The sequence below is a fragment of the Typopeltis vanoorti genome, chromosome 10 (genome assembly GCF_054136105.1).
Source record: "Typopeltis vanoorti isolate ZY-2024b chromosome 10, IOZ_Tvanoo_1.0, whole genome shotgun sequence".
Lineage (NCBI taxonomy): Eukaryota > Metazoa > Arthropoda > Arachnida > Uropygi > Thelyphonidae > Typopeltis > Typopeltis vanoorti.
The window spans coordinates 127,022,506-127,043,522 of NC_143558.1; the positions used below are offsets into that span (position 1 = coordinate 127,022,506).

Genomic DNA, 21,017 nt, shown 5'->3' on the forward strand with positions numbered 1-21,017 from the left:
ATATATTTTACGCTCAAAATATTGTTTTGCTTCTTTGGGAAAAGGATTAAAACCAAGTATATAATTTCTTGATATCTTTAATGTATAATCCCGTGATTAGGGGCTTTAGGTAAGGCAACTTAAGAGCCTCCATAGCTCAGTAATTATAGACAAAGTCCTTTGGTCGGGAAGACCAAAGGCTTCGATTCCGTCAGTGATGAGGAACTTTATCTGGTCTCTTTCAATGAAAGGTGAGTTAGTTGGTCTCATACGAAAGTAGGGGGTTTTTTCACCTGGAATTTTCCCAACTTTCCATGAGGAAAAAGTTTGCCACCTGTATAGGCTAATTAGCCTTCCATTGAAAATATCTGGTAAAAGTTTTTTGTGTCCTAGATATAATTCGAATCCAAGCGTTTCCAATCAAAGGTCTTTGTCTATACTGACTGAGCTATGTAGGTTATATGTCAAACTACTCCATGCAAAATTACCAAACTAACCTACGTAAACCAGTAATATATTGTACAGTTTTTGCTTCTAATTGATGGGGAACATATATTCAGCTTTTTAATTTGCTTGTATAATTCAGTCATTGTATTTTTTAATTCATTTTCCTGTTGAAGCATACTATACTTTCTTTAAAATTAGTAGTGATTCATATTCAATAAAATTTAACAATGAACCTTCTACATCAGGAATTTATACCAGATTTAAAAAAGTTAAAGAAAGTGTGTAGAATTATCCACTAAAAATAATCTGTAACATAAGTTTATCGGGGAAAAAAGGGATTTGTCAGCTATATGATATCTGTAATAAAAACAAAAATTGCCAAGTTACGTTGACAAGTTTTCTTTTATTTATTTATTTTTCAAAATTTTCTTCTTTTGGTTGTCTGAGTATAGTAATTTTTTTTTTCACAGTTTATAAATTCTTTACAACCTGAGTTTAGTGATAAATTCTTGCCCTAAATCAAAACAAAAATATGCCATATAATAAGAATTTTATCTTCTTTTCTAGTTTCTGTTAGAACAGCTGATCTCTTCTTTATTATTATACAGTATCTCCATGGAGTCTGGAAACTCATTGTAGGAGATCCAAACTAAATATTTTACACACAAAACCTATCATATTTCTCTTTAAACAACTCATTCACTGTCAAGAGAGTTCACAACTAATTTTGGCAATCCATTCCACTCATTCACCACTTGCCAGACAAAAAAAAAAAAAAAAAAAAAAAAAACTAGTCCTCTCCCCCCACTTTACTTCCATGGATTATGCAAGAAACCCAGGTAACCAAATCTGTGCACTGCTGGTCAAAATGTGGCTGAATCATAGCCTTATAAAGAGGGATAATAAATTTTCTATCTTGACTTGTTAGCATATTTTTCAACATCCAAGTAATCCTCTCTATCCACCACTATCCCCAGTTTCCTATCTGCATCAATTTCCTGCAATCCAGTACCATCAATATGATACGCCACGTGTAACTTTTTCAACTTGAAGTGCATAACCTTATATTTTGCAACATTAAATTGACAATCATTATCCTTTGCCCACAATGCCAATTTTTTAAAATCATCCTGTAAGGTAACTACATAATCTTTATCAACTATTGCTCTCCCTAGTTTGACATCATCAGCAAAAAAACAGAATACCCCCACCTTAAATCTCTCCCTATATCGTTGATATACAAATTAATGAGTAGTGGTCTTAGTACAGAACTCTAAGGTACTCCACTAGTCACCCATATTCTCCTAGATTCCATTCCACCATATAGTACTCTTTGGTGTCTGTATGTCAGCCATCCCCTTATCCATGCTACTAGCTTCATATCCATTCCCATTTGCTCCAACTTTTTTTTGTAATAGTTTTGCATGTGGTATTCTGTCAAATGCTTTTGCAAAGTCCAGTAGTATCATCGTGTAGCCATTTCCTTTATCCATTTCTGTTGCATGAATAAATGTGTTAAAATGTGAATAAATTACTAAAACAGAACTCATCATTTATAGAGTTGTACTTCCCACTATAGAATATCGCATCCCTATTCATCCACTGTTGGATTTTACCTTTAACCAACTTTTCCAATACTTAAACTACCACTCTTGATATATGAATTTGTCTGTAGTTTGCTTCCTCTGTCTTGGAGTTATCTTTATGCTACAGGACTGTCTTATCCTCTTTCCACTCCTCTTGAACCTCCTGGAGCTGAGACTTAGATTGAACAACTTCATCAGAGGCAATGATAGTTCTCTTGCACATTCACGTAGTATGTGCTATCCATTCCCACTGCTGTATTCATGCTGTCGTTATGCACTAAGAGTTTATGTGGAGTGCCCAATAAAAACTTAATTCTTTCAGGTTTGTAATTAAAACTAGAGGCAATAAATCAGTTAAAAAGTAATTAAATTTAGAAGTTTCAAAATTTGTTTTCATAGGTAGCTTAAAATAACTTTTCAAATTATAGTTATTTTTTTATTACGTGACACCTCTAATGATTAGTTATTTCAAATAATATTCATGTTTTATTTTAGATCAGTGCCACTGTCAAAAAATGTTACCTGGAGTGATGTTGATGAAATTACTACATACAGAAGACATTCGGTTCCTAGCTTTTGTTTTCACTCAGCAACAGATACTTACCAGAAACACTTGCAGTCATCTGGTACCAAGCAGTCATCTGTTCAGTATAGTAATACATCTTTACCAAATGAAATGCAGGAAACAAAAAGAGAATCACAGTATGAAAATGCTGATTCACCTTCATCAAAAGTAAGTTGTCAGTCTTGCAAATACGCAAATATTATACAGAATGATTCACTAGCAAGAATTCCCAAATAGACAGTTCATTTTATAATTATGTATCATGTTTTCACTTGTTTTGAAATGAAGAGAAACAGATATCAATATTGCTAACCAGTCATTTCCACTTCTGCCAAGCTATATATTTTCACTATATGATTTAAGGAAATTACAACGTACTAGGATATACATTAAAATAAAGTTTAATATATTTCAATATTTCGGCAATGTCACGTTGCCATTTTCAGCAACTTAAGTACAAGACATGTGCATGCAGGCACAACCAAACAGTAAGTGAGGAAGAAGTAGGAAGCTATTATTTCTCCTAAAGTCCTGATTGTGCCCTCTACCGGGCAATGTTGTTGGTATTCTTGGGCGATTGGGCTGAAGGTCTTCTGATGTAGGTTTCCCAAATTTGAGGAAGTCTCATGCAGCCAAATTTGTTGAGGTTTGGATCGTTTCTTAGGGCTGAAGCTGATTCCATGAAAAGTCTTTCATATCTGTATTTGCTACGGTGTATTATCCTGGCTTTCTTCCACCATATTCTATGGCAGGTATCCAGCGGATGGTCAGCAAGACCAGAGTGGCTGTATTGGTGAAACCAGATGTATTCCTTTGTTCTGAAATTCTGATATTTGCTGTCCTGCCTGTTTGGCTAAAGTAGGACAGCTTACAGCTGCAAGGGACCTGGTATACACCAGGTAGGTCTGGGGGGGGGGGGTTGGTCTTTAGTAGAGCGGATAAGGGATGCCAATTTTTTATATGGTCTGTAGCAAGAAGTTAAGTCATGTTTTTTACGATTTTTGTGATTTTTTCCGAGATGCCTCGGATGTAGGGTATGGTGATGGATTTAGAGTAATCCTTGTTGTGTGTGTGTGGGGGGGAGAGGTTGTGGTTTACTGGTTTCAATATTTTTTTGGGGGAGATAGCCATTGGCTCAGAAAGTGTTGAGAATGTGGTTTAGTTCTGTGGTTAGGGCATTGTCATTCGAGCAGATAAGTTTAGCCCTGTTGTGTAGTGTCTTAATGATTCCATATTGTTGTGAGGAGGAGTGGTGGGATTGTTGGTGAATATATCTGCCTGTATGGGTGGGTTTTCTATATACTGAGAAAACCAAGGTTCCATCAGGCTGGCGGTGACTAGTGTGTCTAAGAAAGGAATGCAGTTGTTTTTTTCCTCTTCCAGGGTGAATTTGATTCTGGGCTGTTGGTTGTTTAAGTGTGTTAAGAAGGAGAGGAGTGCATCAAAGCCATGTGGCCAAATAGCGAATACATCATCTACATAGCGAAGCCAAATGGTTGGTTTTTGTGGGGCAGAGTTTAAGGCTCTCTCTTCAAAATTCTCCATATAAAAGTTGGCCAAGGGTGGGGAGAGTGGAGAACCCATGTCTGTCCCCTCTATTTGTTTGTAGAATCAGTTTTGATGTCTCCTCCTTATTCACAAATGTCTCACTCAAAAAAATCCTTAGAGCTTATCCAAGCTAAATTTCCTCCCGATATCACAGCCCTATTTCAGTTCACAATGAACTCAGGCTATTTTGTTTGGCAAGGAAAATTCTACAAATAAATAGAGGGACAGCCGTGGGTTCTCCACTCACCCCACCCTTGGCCAACTTTTATATGGAGACTTTTGAAGAGAAAGCCTTAAACCCGCCCCACAAAAACCAACCGTTTGGCTTCGCTATGTAGATGATGTATTCACTATTTGGCCACGTAGCTCCGATGCACTCCTCTCCTTCTTAACACACTTAAATAACCAACACCCCAGAATCAAATTCACCCTAGAAGAGAAAAAAAAAACTGCATTCCTTTCTTAGACACACTAGTCACCCTCCAGCCTTGATGGAACCTTGGTTTTCTCAGTATATAGAAAACCCACCCATACAGGCAGATACATTCACCAACAATCCCACCACCCCTCCTCACAACAATATGGAGTCATTAAGACACTACACATACACAACAGGGCTAAACTTATCTGCTCGAATGACAATGCCCTAACCACAGAACTAAACCACATTCTCAACACTTTCTCAGCCAATGGCTACTCCCCCCCCCCCCAAAAAAAAAATCCAAAAAATATCGAAACCAGTAAATCACAACCTCCCGTCCCCCTCACAACAAGGATTACTCTAAATCCATCACCATACCCTACATCCGAGGCACCTCGGGAAAAAATCACAAAATCTTAAAAAAAAACATAACTTCTTGCTACAGACCATATAAAAAATTGGCATCCCTTATCCGCTCTACTAAAGACTAACCCCCCCCCCCCTAGACCTACCTGGTGTATACCAGGTCCCTTGCAGTTGTAAGCTGTCCTACTTTGGCCAAACAGGCAGGACAGCAAATATCAGAATTTCAGAACACAAGGACTGCATCTGGTTTCACCAATACAGCCACTCTGGTCTTGCTGACCATGCGCTGGATACCTGCCATAGAATACGGTTGAAGAAAGCCAGGATAATATACCGTAGCAAATACAGATATGAAAGGCTTTTCATGGAATCAGCTTCAGCCCTAAGAAACGATCCAAACCTCAACAAATTTGGCTGCATGAGACTGCCTCAAATTTGGGAAACCTACATCAGAAGACCTTCAACTCAATCGCCCAAGAATACCAACAACATTGCCTGCTAGAGGGCACAATCAGGATTTTAGGAGAAATAATAGCTTCCTACTTCTTCTTCACTTACTGTTTTGTTGTGCCTGCGTGCACATGTCTTGTACTTAAGTTCTTGAAAATGGCAACGTGACGTTTCTGAAATATTGAAATATATTAAAATTTATTTTAATGTATATCCTAGTACGTTGTAATTTCCTTAAATCATATAGTGAAAATGCATAAGCAATGTCTAACCCTTTCTACGAGAGCCAAGCTATATAATTGTCAAATTTTGATTTCATCAGTAAATTATTGCTTTGTACAAAAAAAAAAAAAAAATTCAAATAAGTTACAATATTGTCAAGAAATATATTTCTTAACACGCTCACTCAAGATAATTCCCAAGGCACATACAAGATTTGGAGATATTTCTTATCCTACTCATTCAAAATAATTCCCCCAAGCACCACATAGCTTTGAATAGACTTGAAAAATCATGTGCTACAGTGGTATTTAGTTTTACTGTCATATTTCTCTAAATGGTTACAAATACTATGAAATCACAATATACATTTCTATTCTCAGTTTCAACTTGGAAAATAGCAAAAACAGTCTTTTGGAGCCAAGTCAGATGATTAATAAGGGTGGTTGGGCACTACAACTGACATGTGAGCCAGAAATATCTGCACATTGATTACTGTATGAACAGATATTTTGTTGTGTAACAGCTGTGAATTATCCTGTTCAAAATCTGGCTACACCTGTTTGATTCTGTACAACAAATTTAAATATCTCAAAGTAGTAATTGCTGGTAATATTTCTTCCTTCCAGAATGAATTCCTTATGAATTATCCCTTTTCGATATGTCAAAATCATTCTGATTATGATTCTGAAAATGAACTCATCTAAAAAAAAGTATTTTTGTCTTCATTAGCTTTGTGATCACCATTTTTTTTCTGTTTTCTGGTTTCAGAATGTTATTAAAGCCACCTGTACTCTTGTCCCCAGTAATAATGTTTAGGAAGTCAGATTCATTATCAGCTCTTTAAATAAAATATGTTCATGCATCTGGTTATGTGAGTTTTACCACCTTATGCAATCCTTGTGGAACAAACTTAATGATAATGATGATAAAAAATTTCCTTTGTATTAATTTTATAAAATCCCTTTAATATCTTATAAGTTACTATTAATATCAATAAGCTTTCTCATTACTTGTGGTGATGAGAAAGCTTATTATTTCTTATTCACTGATGACTCATTTGAATTCTTAATCAGGAGTTACTTAATATCAAATAGCAGACTATATCCACCAATCTTTCTGGGGACCCTGTAACCTCTAGAGAATGTTTCCTCTGGATGGTGGATAGGGGAGCCCACCATATATGGTGGAATGGTCAGAATATAATAAGGACTCGTGGACCAATAAGGCCATAAGGGACAATCATCTTGATTGTAAGATAAGTGGCACTTCCATGGTCATCTAGCTGGATCTCTCCTTTTCTTCCTTTACTTTGAGGAAGATCCACTCACTTTAATCTTTCCTATAAGACCGTATCAGCCAACTCTTCATATTTTACAACTCTTACGTTATTAGGTTACTTGAGGGCTATAGAGTGTTTCCATTTCTGGCCTATATCTATGTCCTCCCCACCCCCCACCCCATCACCACCTTAAAAAAAAAAAAAAAAAAATCTACTCTTTCCCCTTCAATATACCCTATTCCTCTTACTAGTTTAAATTTGGAAGAAGGCTAGTTCATAAGCTTTAAGGTAGCTGTCCTACCACTGGACTATCCATTGCCAGGCTAGTAACCTGACATGGAGAACATTAATCTACTTCGAAGCTAATAGAGAAAGATAATTGAAATGAATCTATGTAAAATGACCCTGGAATGGAAAAGATGAAAAAAAAATGGAAACAACAAAATAGCAAACTGGAACATAAGAAGAATAGCATATAAAGAAATAGAATTAGATCAAATATTAAATGAAAGAAATTTTCAAATAGCAGTAATAACTGAAACAAAAAGGAAATTAAAAGAAACCATGAAAACTGAAAATTTTAATGTAATATATAGTAGAGTCAACAGAGACCAAAGAGCACAAGCAGGTGTTATGATTTGGATTCATAATTCCTTTTCAAAACAGTTAAAATATAAATTATGGAATGAACAAATAATAGAAGCTAGAATAAAAATAGAGATTTAACAATAATTGGTTTATATGCCCCAAAAGAAGGAAGAGAAGATGATAATATTGAATTTTATAATCAATTACAAAATCTATATAATAAAATAAATAAAAATAATTATGTAATATTAGCATGAGACTTAAATCCACGAATTGGAAACATGAAAATAAATAATAATATAGAAATATACGGAGAACATACTCTAAACAGGAAAGATAAAAAATGTATTCACTTTGTATTACTAAATCACTTAAGGAATTGACAATGTAGATAAGAATATAAATTAAATTACACTTTAATAAATATTTCCGATATTTCGGCAATGTCACATTGCCATCTTCAAAAGGAACTTACAAAAAAGGCACACGCATGTAGGCACTACAACACAGTAACTGAGAATGAAGTGATGAAGCTGTTGTTCTCCTAAAAGTCTGATGGTGCCCCTTAGCGGGTTAAGTAGGTGTTCTTGGTCGTCAGGCTGAAGGTCTGCTGATGTAAGCCTCCCGAATTTGGGGCAATTTCATACAACCAAATTTGTTGAGGTTTGGAGAGTTTCTAAGGGCTGAGGCTGATTCCATGAATAGCCTTTCGAATTTGTATTTACTACGGTGTATTACTGTAGATTTCTTCTGCCGTATTCTCTGGCATGTATCCAGAGCATGGCGTGCAAGACCAGAGTGGCTGTACTTGTGAAACTGTATATTGTCCTTGTGTTCCAAAATTCTGATATTCGCTGTCTTACCTGTTTGGCCAAAGTAAGACAGTTTACAGCTGCAAGGGACCTGGTATACACCAGGTAGTTCTAGGGGAAGTTGTTGGTCTTTAGTGGAGCAGATAAGGGATGTCAATTTTCTGTATGGTCTGTAACAGAGGTCGTCATGTTTTTTTAAGATTTTGGTAATTTTTTCCGAGGTGCCTCAGATGTAGGTAATGGTGATGGATTTAGAGTAATCTTGTTGTGAAGGAGAGGCGGATTATGGTTTGTTGGTTTCAAAATTTTTTGAATTTTTTTTTTTTTTTGGGGGGGGGGGGGGAGGGGCATTGGCTGAGAAAGTGTTGAGGATGCGATTTAGTTCAGTGTTTAGGGCCTTGTCATTAGAACAGATTAGTTTAGCCCTGTTGTATAATGTTTTCACCACTCCATATTGTTGTGAAGAGGGGGGGGGATTGTTGGTAAATGTACCTGCCTATATGGGTGGGTTTTCTATAAACTGAGAAAACTAAGGTTCCATCAGGCTGGCAGGTGACTGGTGTGTCTAGGAAAGGGAGGCTGTTGTTTTCCTCTTTTTCCAGAGTGAACTTGATTCTGGGGTGTTGGTTTTTAAAGTGTGTTAAGAAGGAGAGGAGTGTATCAGAGCCATGTGGCCAAATAGCGAACACATCATCAAATATAGCGAAACCATATGGTTGGTTTTTGTGGAGCAGAGGCTAAGGCTTTTTCTTCAAAGGTCTCCATAAAGAAATTGGCCAAGGGTGCAGATTGCAGAGACCAAGCGTCTATGTGAAAGTGAGGGGAGCGAGTTGGTGAGGGATGGGTCATTTATTAGTCTAATTGCTCTCCTCTGTATTGAGTCAAGCATTTTGAGGGTGCTTTTTGGAACCTCACTCCAGATGTGAGAGCAGTATTTGAGAGCTGGGCGGATTTGTAGCTTGTATAGTCTTAACAGCTGTTTAGGGGTGAAGTAACATCTTTAGCGAAAGAGAAAACCTTGTTTTTTGGAACCTGAGGATGCAATGGTTGTGATGGGTTTATGCCAGGAGAGGCTTGATGTCAAGGTAATTCCGAGAAGAGAAATTTCGTCTGTGAATTCGAGTGTCATCAAAAACAATGCTAGGGGAAAATGTTTTTTTTTTTTGTGAGAAATAAGACAGAACTGGGTTTTACTAGCGTTGAAGTTGACAAGGTTGTCTGAGCCCCATTGGCAGATGGCTTGGAGGTTGGAATTAAGGGCAGCGGTAGTTGATGTTCTGTGGGTTGAAGTGAGTTGTGTAGAGTAGGGTTTGTCAAATGAAAGGGAGGAATGTAATGTGCTGTCATCTGCAAAACTGTGTATTGGGTTAGAGGTCAACTGAAGTAGGTCATTGATATATAGAAGGAAGAGGGTTGGTGAGAGAACCTTGAGGCACCCTGGCATTAGTTGGATGGTGAGAGGATAGGGAGCTGTCTACCATCACACATAGTGTGCGTCCAAACAGGAAGCTGGTAATCCATCCACAAAAGTCCTGAGGCAGTCCAAATGGGAGTTTGCTTAGTAAGCCTTTGTGCCAGACTCGGTCAAAGGCTTTGGAGATATCGAGTGGAACTACTTGAGATTCACCAAATTTTTCCATAGCGTTTGTCCAGTGATGGGTGATGTATGAGAGTAGATCTCCTGTTGAACGACTTGGACGGAATCCATACTGGTGGTCGCTTAATAGCTGGATACTTTCAAGGTAGATTAGGAATTGAGAGTTGATGATTTTCTCCATTACTTTTGATAGGACTGAGGTGATTGAGATGGGGGCAGTAGTTAGATGGCAGTGATTTGTCACCCTTTTTAGGAACGGGCTGAATATAGGCCAGGTTTTGGGATATATAGCAGTGGAGTAAGAGAGTGTGTACAGGTGGCATAGGATAGGAGTCAGTTCGGATGCACAGACCTTCAGGATAATTGGAGGAATTCCGTCTGGGCCAGGAGACTTTTTAGTGTCTACAGCAGGTTTGTGATGTCTTTTTGGCAAAAGGATACAGGAGCATTGTATGTTGGGCACTTGGAATGACTGGAGGGCATTTGCCTAGGTGTGCATCGGAGATAAAGTGTGATGCCAGGAGATTGGCTTTTTCTATGTGTGATGTTGCAATCGAGCCATCTGGGTATGATAGAGGTGGGAATCATGTAGGGCAAAAGTTACGGCCAATTGCCTTGGCAAGAGACCAAAACGCATGGCTGCCATTTGGACAGGCTGCAAGCTTCTAAGTAGAGTGATGTGGCAAATATCAGAATGGGGAACTGGACAATGAGACTTATTGTGCCTATGGTTCCACAGAAGGTTGTACTAAGTAGAAATGGAGGAATTTTTTGAGGCTTTAGAGAAAGCAACTGACACAATGAAAAAGGAAAAGTTGGTTGTTGTTGGGGATCTAATTAGCAGAGTAGGAAATGATTGTCAGACATACAGAAATATTTTGGGAAAATTTGGAGAAAAGAGCAAAGCTAATAATAATGGCAAATACCTGTTGGATTTCTGCTCAGAACATGGAACATTATGTTAGTAATAACCAGTCCAACATAAAAATGTGCACAAATTCACATGGAGAGAAGAGGCAAGGAAGAAAAAAGGAGGAAAAAAAAAGTTAGGCAGTTAAGTTTGAACATATGCGTGACAATGCTTGCATGTATTGAGAAGCTTCAGTCAGTATCATGGATACGTGTTGTATGCACACGCGTTACATGATGTTTTGTGTATTGTAGTTTCGTTGAACTGAGCGAGTTGATTAAGTTTTTCCATATATCTTTCAGGGTGCCATAACTTTACTAAGTGCCGATGGTAGGAAAGTGACAAAAGCATCTGAAATAGTTCAGTTAAAGTGATCACTTTGCATGGGTATATCATCCCCAGGCAGTAACTTCGCAGTTACTGAGATGACAGACATGATGTGAGCATTGAGATAGATGAACTGGAGGTACTCAGTGTATTGAAAAATATCAATGTGAATACAACAGTGGGCCTGGGCGTTATGTCTGCTCATGTGCTATGTAGATGTGCAAATGAACTAGTAGTGTCTCTTATGAAGTTGTTTACTTTAAGTCTCAGTTCTAGCAAGGTTCCAATGGATGAGGGTAAGATAGTGCTATACATAAAGATGTCTCCAAGTCAGAAATAGCAAATTACAAATAAGTTAGTTTCTCTGAAGTGGCAGTTAAAGTATTATGGAAAAGTTGGTTAAAAGTAAAATTGAGGAATGCGTGGATAGGAATATGATACTTTATAGGGGCATTATAGCTTTGTAAAAGTAAGGTCCTGCCTCAGTAATTTGTTCCCATTTTATAATAAGGTGACAGCAGAATTGGATAAAGGAAATGCTACACCTTGATATTGCTGGACTTTGGGTGGCATTTGACAGAATACCACATGGAAAACTTTTACATAAGTTGGAGCAAATTGAAATGAATATGAGGCTCATGGCATGGATAGGATATAGACATATCAGAGGGTAGTGTATAGTCGAGTGGAATCAAGGTGAATGAGGGTGACTACTTGAGTGCCCAAGGGCTCTGTACTAGGACCACTACTCTCTCTCTCTTTAATTTATATGTTAATGAAATAGCAGGATACTTGAAATGGGACATTCAGTTGTTTCCCAACAATGCAAATCTATAGAGGATAATAGTTGATATCTTACAGAATGATTTAAATAAATTGGCAGTGTGGGCAAAGGAATTCCTCTTCATAAGATTATGATTTGCCAACATGTTTACTACTGTGCACAGATTTGATCATCTGCATTTCTTAAGGATTGGGAAGTGATAGAGGGAATAGAGAGATGAGTGACCAGGCTGTGACAAGTCTCTGGAATGTTCTCTGTGAGAATAAACTGAGGGTTAGTTGCAGAGTTGCAGAGTTTAGCTGACAGTCAGAACAGAGGATATGATAGAAACTTATAATTTACTGAAGGGATACTATAAGATTGACACAGAAGAAATTTTTCAATACATGGGGAGCAGGAGGAAAATAAGAGTCTATTTAGTATAGGTTTGCAGTCTAGATTCTTTACTTGTACAGAGGTGAACAAGTGGAATGGATTACCATAGGTTGTTGTGAGTGCAACAGTGAATAGATTTAAAATGTACGATAGATATTGTGTTAATGGATAGAGTGGTTTTCTTGCAGTGAGTCTTTTGTCTCCATGGAGTGTCCACATAAATGATGATAATAATAATAATATTTGAACAAAAATGCTTAAGTATGGAGCGTGAAAGTTTTGACTATGCTGCATAATTCAGAGGGCCTGACAGGAGATTGAATTTCTGATTATGGGAGTAGATCTCTTATAGTATTCATCTGTAAAAAATAAAAAAATAAAAAAAGGAAATAAAGCTAAATGTGAGAATTATAGAGGAATTTGTCTACTAAGTGTTCTTGATAAGATTTATGCAAGCATACTTGAAAAGAGGTTGAGAAAGATTGTAGAAGAGAAATTTGGAGAAGAACAAGCAGGGTTCGGGCCAAATAGAGGTTGTCAAAATCAGATTTTTACTTTAAGACAAATAATTGAGAAATCATGAGAATATGACAAGGATTTATACTTCAGTTTTGTAGATCTGGAAAAGGCACATGACTAGGTGCCCAGAGAAAAGCTTTTCAAATACTTCATAGTCTATATTTAAGTTGTCAGTCAGCAGTTAGAATTGAAGGAAATACACGAAGATGGTTTGATGTAAAATCAGGGATAAGACAAGGATGCACGTTATCCCCACTCTTATTCCTCACCTATATGGGTACCATTATGAAAGAAAGTTGCATTAGACCTGATATTAGAATTGCAGATGTCAAAGTTAGCTCTTTGCTTTATGCAGATGATGATGTATTCCTAATCACATCTAGGGTAAGTCTCCAGGATTCTCTAACTATATTGAATAACAGCTGTAACAAATTTTGCATGGAACTCAGCAATAAAAAGACCAAAACTATGAAAATAAGGAGGAGCACAGTAAACTTCAACTGCATTCTGAATAGAGATCCTATAGAACAAGTAAAATATTTCAGCCAACCAGGCACAGTTTTTAGTAAAGATACAGGTTAAATCTTAAAATAGACAAGAGAATAAGCAAAGCTGGTATGGTTGTTAGCCAGCTGAATAAATTTATATAGAAAAAGAGAGAAATTAACCAAACCATACTAGCAGGATACAAGACAGCATTCAAGCCAGTTTTAAGTTATGGATCCAAGAGTTGGGTTAGAAATAAAGCACTTGATTAAAGACTGGAGACCAGAGATATGATGTTTCTGAGAAAAAAACAGGTGTGTGAACAGATGGCATCAATGGCAGAATCATATTAAAAATGAGGATATTAGAAATGAACTTGACATTATTAGCATTCAAGAATGTGTCAGCAGAGCTAATCTAAGGTGGTATGGCCACTTAAATAGCATAGGTGAGAAAAGGTTAGCAAAACAGGAGTTTAGTGCTAGGATGGCATGAAAGAGATCCAGAGGAAGACTAACGTCTAGGTGGATTGATTCAGTCATAAGTGAACTTCGAAGCACTAAATGTAAACTTATTCATGTAGTGCTGTCAAACTAACCTGGACACTTCTTGGGGCTACATATCAGGAATTGATCATGATTATGCTGTATAAGTTTTCACAGAAATGAAGTATGACTTTCTTCATTAATTACTTGTTTAGTATATTACTGGCAGTATCTCATGATCAAATAACTTGATAATGAAAGAGATATATTTTAAAATGGGGGGAAAAAATAGTGTATCTAATTGGTGATAAAAACAAGGCAATACATTTTGAATGTATTTAGGATGAAAATTCACTTGCCATTTGACTCTAACTCCATCATGTTGGAGGCTTAATGGATTTTTTACAACACTCAAAAAGAATTAAAATAGAATTTAATACTTTCTATATTTCGTCCTAGTCACTAGGACATCTACGGGGATTACAAAAACAATTAATGTAACATATACACAAATAACAAACAATACTAAGCCCAACCACGTGGGTGACACTAAAGTCCTATCTAGGTAGAGTGCCCTCTAAGGGCAGTAGTAGGTGGCCTGGAATGTAAGTTGGGAACTCTGGTGATGAGTGTTTCCCAAATCTTCAGAAGCTTAATGCAACCATATTTATTGAGATTTGGTTGGTTTTTGAGAGCTGCTGCTGCTTCTAAGAAAAGTCTCTCTTTCTTGAATTTGCTGTAGTGGAGCATGGTGGTTTTCTTCCATGATACCCTGTGGGTGGTGTCCAAAACATGGTCAGCCAAGCCTGAATGTCCATAGTTGTGTTTGAAGATGTAAGACTTGTGTTCCTCTAGATGGATGGATGCTGATCTGCCTGTCTGTCCAAAGTACGCCAGCTTACAGGAACAGGGTACTTTGTAAACTCCAGGCAGAGAGAGAGAGAGAGGAGGGAGCTGATCTTTCGTAGAACGGATAAGGGTAGCAAGTTTGCGGTGGGGCTTATATGCTGTGTGTAGGTTTGTACTGATTTAGTATCTTGGCTATTTTTTCGGATGTAGGGTATGGTGATGGCATTTTTAAAATCTTGTTGACGAGAAGGACAGGGAATGGGGGAGGAGTTGATTTTTTTTTGATACTGTGATCGCTGTAGCCATTGGAGAGGAAAGTGCTGTGTATGTGGTTAAGCTCAGTAGTGAGGGCAGTTCCACTGGAACAAAGATTGTGGGCTCTCTTGGTAAGGGTTTTAATAATGCCATATTGTTGAGAGGGGTGGTGGTGGGAGAGTTTGTGAATGTATCTGCCTGTGTGTGTGGGTTTTCTGTATACGGTGAAGGTAAGTGTATCATTAGGCAGGCGTGTGACTAAGGTGTCTAGGAAGGGTAAACAATTGTTCTTTTCCTTTTCCATAGTAAACTGGATTCTTGGATGTAGACTATTGAGATGACTGAGGAAGGAGTCTAACGTGTCTGGGCCATGAGGCCAAATAGAAAACACATCATCTACATATCTTAGCCAGATAGAAGGTTTGAGTGGGGCTGAGTCTATGGCTCGTTTTTCGAAATCTTCCATATAGAAATTGGCAAGGGGGGGTGAGAGGGGGGAACCCATGGCAGTTCCCTCTATCTGCTTGTAGATTTTGTTGTTCCAAGAGAAATACCCAGAGTTAATGGCAAAGGAAAAGAGATGTAAGATGTCAGAGGGAAAAACCTTTTCTAAGAGAAATAAGGTGTCAATTAAGGGAATATTGGTAAACAAAGAGGAGATATCAAAGCTTACCAATATGTCTGTCTTATTCAAGGTTAAATTTTCTATGAGGGTTTTAAAGTGGGTCGAGTTTTTTATATAGGAAGGGGACCTTCCGGTGAGGAGGATCAGAGAGTTGGCCAGCTGTTTGGATAGTCTATAGCAAGGTGCATTGGTGGCATCTACTATAAGCACCTACTATAAATGACTCTAACTCCTTGTGATGAATGGGTTCCTGACTAAGTAAAAATTAAATGAAAAAAGACAAAATAAAATTAATATGGGGAGGATTATTACCCCTCCCACATTATGGATATGCTATAGGTTTATAGAAGCCTTTTGTAGGTGGAAGCCACATTTAAAAAATAATAATAAAAGGCTCTGAGATATGGACTATAACAGTAGAAAGCTGGAAATGAATTAAAACATTTGAAATGTACTGTTGGAGAGAATTTGTGGGAGTAAATAAGAGGAAAAAGTGTTGTGTGAAATAAAAGACCAAGTATTGTAGAGAAAGAAAGGAAGAGGGAAATCTTGGGACATGCATGGAGACATAACAAATAGATTATAAATTTATTAGAAGGAAAAATGCAAGGGAAAAGTAGAAGAGGACAGACGAAGTATACATTCCTATAGGAGATGTTTAGATTAATTGGAAGAGGTTTTGAACAACTAAAGAGAAAAGACAGAAATATGATGACCTGGTAGAAAGAACTATCCATATTGATGGGGACTATCCATTAGTATTACGATGATATGACATATGCCTACATACCCCCCCCCCCCCCACTGAAAATGTTCAAATCCCCTGGGACATGAAGAACTTTAATATGTGCTTTTCAACTAAAGGTGAGTTAGATGGTCTGATACAGGGTGTAGCAAGATTTTCTCCTTCCATAATCCAGCATTTTTCATCTTGCAAAACTCGCAGTGGACATAGAACACAGAGCTTTTGCAGGTCAGTTGCTATCAGCAGTGCTCTTTGGTTCAAAAGACCTAAGTTCACATCTCATCTAGGATGTGAAGAACCATAATTATGTTTTTTTTTTCTATGAAGGTGAGTTATTCAGTCTCTTATGAAAGTGGCATAGGTGTCCAGAAACTCAGGTGTTTCATCCTGCATAATACACAAAGCAGTCAGAATATCACATTCATCTAAAAGTATGCAAGATACTGGCTAATTTGCTTAGGCATTAACTGCTTTGCATTAGGTATTAATTTGAATTAGCAATACCTGATTCTGCATCTTTGCTCTCCAAAAACCTCTCCGATGTTCTTGTTCATATTTATCACATTCAGATATCTAGTCATAGTACAGAATTGCTGCATCAAAGACATGGCCCTTTACAAACTTTATGTGCATCTTATTATATATTTACAAGGACCTAAGAAATGTAATGGTTAACAATAGCATGAAAACTGAATATTAGAAAGTGACATGAAGATGTATAAAAGTATCATAAATTGTTTTATTACATCAAATAATGGCTTTTAAGGATCTGTCTACATTGTTTTTCTGTTTTTGTTTTTTTGCAAAATAATTGTCTGTTTGGAACATTACACTGAAATCCATTATATATTATATTAATGTCCCCCCCTCTATTCAGCTTCAGTTACTACTGAATACTTTCAGCAAGCATTCACCGCTATTTAAGATATTGCTGTATTTTATAATACAAACAAATCTTGCTTAAATAATAAATTTAGTTTAATCCTTTATCCAATTGTGAGTAAACAAAGTTTGTGCCTGAAAGTATCTTCAGGACTGTGGTAAGGTGGTACAACACCGGGTAACTCGTTGCAAAGGTGGAGCAAGCTAACAGCAGTCCTATCTCGGTATCTCCCATTAAGAATTATGAAAAATTATTTTAAAATAAAGTATCTAACTTTATAAATTCTAAATTTTTAAATACACCTTTAAATATTCTATATAATCGTATTAAATAATTATGGCACATTGAAACATTATGTGTAGTAATTTTAATTTAAATATTATGTTACAAAATGTTTGCTTGAATAACAATAAATTTGTAACTCCAAATCTTGCAAAATATATATTTATTTACACAAATATATGTGCCATGTATTTTGGAGATAAAGAAAATTTAATTAAGAAAAAAAAAAAAAAATTAAAAACCCATTATAGACTATTTCATAAAATAGCATTAACAGTACTACATTACTGTAAATAGGGAAAAATTAAAATCTATCTTTCTAGCTATATTTCTTTCCAGTTAATTATCTGTTATCTGATTGAAAATAGTTTATTAAATTAAAGATACCAAGAAATTATATACTTGGTTTAATCCATTATCCAAGTGTAATGGATTAAACACTTACTTTTGCTATGAGTTGCACCTGAAGTATCTTTCAGAACTGGGGCAACTCGTGGCAAAAGTAAGTGATGTGAAGTCATACCACCTCTGCCACAAGTTGCCCCAGTTCTGAAAGATACTTCAGATGCAAACTTTGATACAGATAATAGATTAAACCAAGTATATAATTTCTTGGTATCTTTAATTTATAATATAACCAAGTGAAAAACTTTCAACAACTGAAAATAGTTTAATTTTAAAATAAGTTAATAGAACATGTCACATCTTATGATCAGACTTTCTGCCAATCTGAATATGTTTTGGTAGAGTGCTTTATGACAGTGAGTATTTCTCATATAAAATGTTGATTTAGTTAATATTATTCTAGTTATTTCATTAATAAGTAGAGTAATGTTAACACCTAATAAATTCCAGTTATAAATCAAGAATGTTTTTGTCTTTAATTCACAGTTCTTTCCCATTGGAATTTTAAGTGTAAATCTGTATTAATCTGTGATTATCTAGTTTTGAAATCATTGTTTTTCACCAAGCTTATTTTTCACATAACATTAAGATTCAAAGTTAATATTCATGTGCATAGCTTATAACCAATATTTATCAGACTTTCTCCTCTATATGGAAAAATTACAGCAACTAACTGTGGAGCTTGACTGAGTAATAACTTGAACACAAAATATTCTGCATTTATCTAAAGATAAATTATTCTTCATTGCAACCTTCACATTAAGGGTTATCTGGAGTACACGTCTGTGTGAGAGAGAGTTACATTACAACTCACCACAGTATATTGCAGCATTGCTAACATGGCTGGCCATTGACCCTGCCTTGACCCCTGATAAATGTGTGTGTGTGTGTGTAAAATTACATCAGTGACTAGTTGTCTGGAATTGATTAGGTTTAATTACCTAAAGGCATGTTAATTTTAGGTAGTTTAATGCTTCGCAGCATTTAGTATCTGTGTCTACTACATGGGTTTGAAACTATTCTATTTGGTGTAGTGTCCTGATGTTGGATTGCTAGAATTGTTATATGACATCTTGAAATTATTGATTGACTTTCCTGAATCATTTATTCAGGATCACTTCAGCTGGATGTTATTTGGATTGAATGTGAGTCATCAATATCTTTGAGATCTTTAGCCCATCATTGCTGTTGAGACTGAGGTGGTTAAAATCTGCATTTGTATTAAGTTGCGGTATAAGGATTGGAATCATTTCCAGTGGAATGCATGCAGCTTTTGTTGAAGGCATGAAGTCTGTGAGCAGCAATTAAGAGTAAGGCATATTAGATAATGGGAAATAACTTAAATGAGATGAGTACAAAGTAGTTTTACCTTAACCAGCAGAACATTAATGTGGAACAAACATTTCCAATAGACCGAATACAAAGCAAAAACCGCAATTAGTTTAGCAATAACAGCAAGTGCCATATGCTGGAAGGATCATTAAACATATAATATTTAACGATATTTACATAGTATGAGAATCTCAGAAAAAAAAAAATTGGGCGAGGGACAATCATTCCCATTTGAATTAGATCAGTTCAGCAGGTGCTTTGAAACTGCTTCTATGCAGAATGCAAACTAAATTCCAAAGGATACTGTGTTTGGTCTAATTACCATGTTGTACAAGTCCTGACTTTTGAGGTATAAGGTATTTGTAGTACCAATGTTCACCAGTCCTTTTTTCTATGGATTGGCCGATCTGTCCCAGGTATGTTAGGTTACATTTTCAAGGAATCTGGTAAACACCTGGAGACAGAAAGTCTTTGGTAGTTTTTGTTGATTTGAAAATATGTGGATATTAGGAGAAATTTCTTCAAAAATTCAGAAATGCCTAAAGGTTCAGAAATGCCAGAATATATGGGATTGGAAAACCTGCATTGTTATTGCAGTTTCAATGAGTGTAGGAATGTAATCTGTTATCCATAGAACGCTAGAATACTCATTTGATTCCATTAAAGCTTTGGAGGGCAAAGTCTGACTGTCACCTCCTTGTGGTGCCCTCTGGATGATCTAATGACAGCAGCATTTCTTTTTTTTTCCCCGTCATGGAAACAAATTTCAGTGATTATATCTACTGCGTATGGGGCAGCCGATGCGACTCTTGATTTGGAAATGATGTCAAAGTTGAGAAATGAGCAAATCATTCCACCTATTACAAGAAATATTAATATCATCCAATGTAATTTAAATGGTATCGATACCCCAGCAAGCAAAGAAAAACTAAATGAACTATTACTACTAGCTGACAAACATGATGCTGATATTATCTGCATCTAGGATACCAAACTTGGACAAACCAACAGATTAAACATTAAAAACTATGAAATCATACGACAAGATAGGCCTACTGACCAAAATGGAGGACTGCTTCTGACACTAATTAAAGAAACTTGTCATATAAAGTTATTGAGCTAGATATAGCAAAAGGAACTGAAATACAAGAAATCCAAATACTGGAACCAAGTAAAAAGCCATTAAACATATTCAATTGCTATCATCCTCCTGACAAACCTGGACCAAATCTTTCCAGCCTATCCCATCTCATTGAAGAAAACTCCATTATCTTAGGAGATGAATAGCAAACACCTATTATGGGGTTCTGAGGAAATAAACACAAGAGGAGAAAACTGAGTAATTTCTTAGATGAAACAGGACTAATAACTCTCAACAGTGGAGAACCTACTTATCTGTTTCATTCCTATGGTACAAAGATGCCATAGATATCACTGCAGTGTCTCCAGATCTTCACGACAAACCTATTTGGTCTGTTTTGGAACCAGTAGGAAGCGACTATACTCCAATATTAATCAATCTGAACCCAAAAATGACTAGACCCACCCAAAAAAGAAAATATTATTGGAACTTCCAGAAGGCAAATTGGGAGAAATACAAGGATGAAGTAAACAAAATGCTGAAAGATCACACATACCATGATGACTTAGACAAAGACTATATAAATTGGAAGAATACTATCCTAAATGCAGCAAAGAAAAGTATCCCAAAGGGCTACAGGAGAAACGTTATTTCAAACTACACAAAGGTTCACCAGGAACTTGCCAGTAAAATAACTAAATGAAATGAATTATTTAATATCTTAAAAATTGAAAGCTCTCCAGAAACCAGGATCGAGTACAACAAGATAAATGCTGAAATTAAACAAAAATATATATTACAAAGAACTAGATGG

General features: G+C 36.4%; 1 protein-coding gene across 3 annotated transcripts in view; it reads left to right on the forward strand.

Moving 5' to 3' along the window:
• LOC150102778 (ecdysteroid-phosphate phosphatase-like) overlaps positions 1-21,017 on the forward strand; it is a 393,004-nt gene that overhangs the window by 221,765 nt on the left and 150,222 nt on the right. For all 3 annotated transcript variants that reach the window (XM_090398941.1, XM_090398940.1, XM_090398942.1), the window contains one exon: positions 2,508-2,745. In XM_090398941.1, coding sequence (XP_090255067.1) covers positions 2,508-2,745 — 238 coding nt within the window. The remainder of the gene's footprint in view (positions 1-2,507; positions 2,746-21,017) is intronic.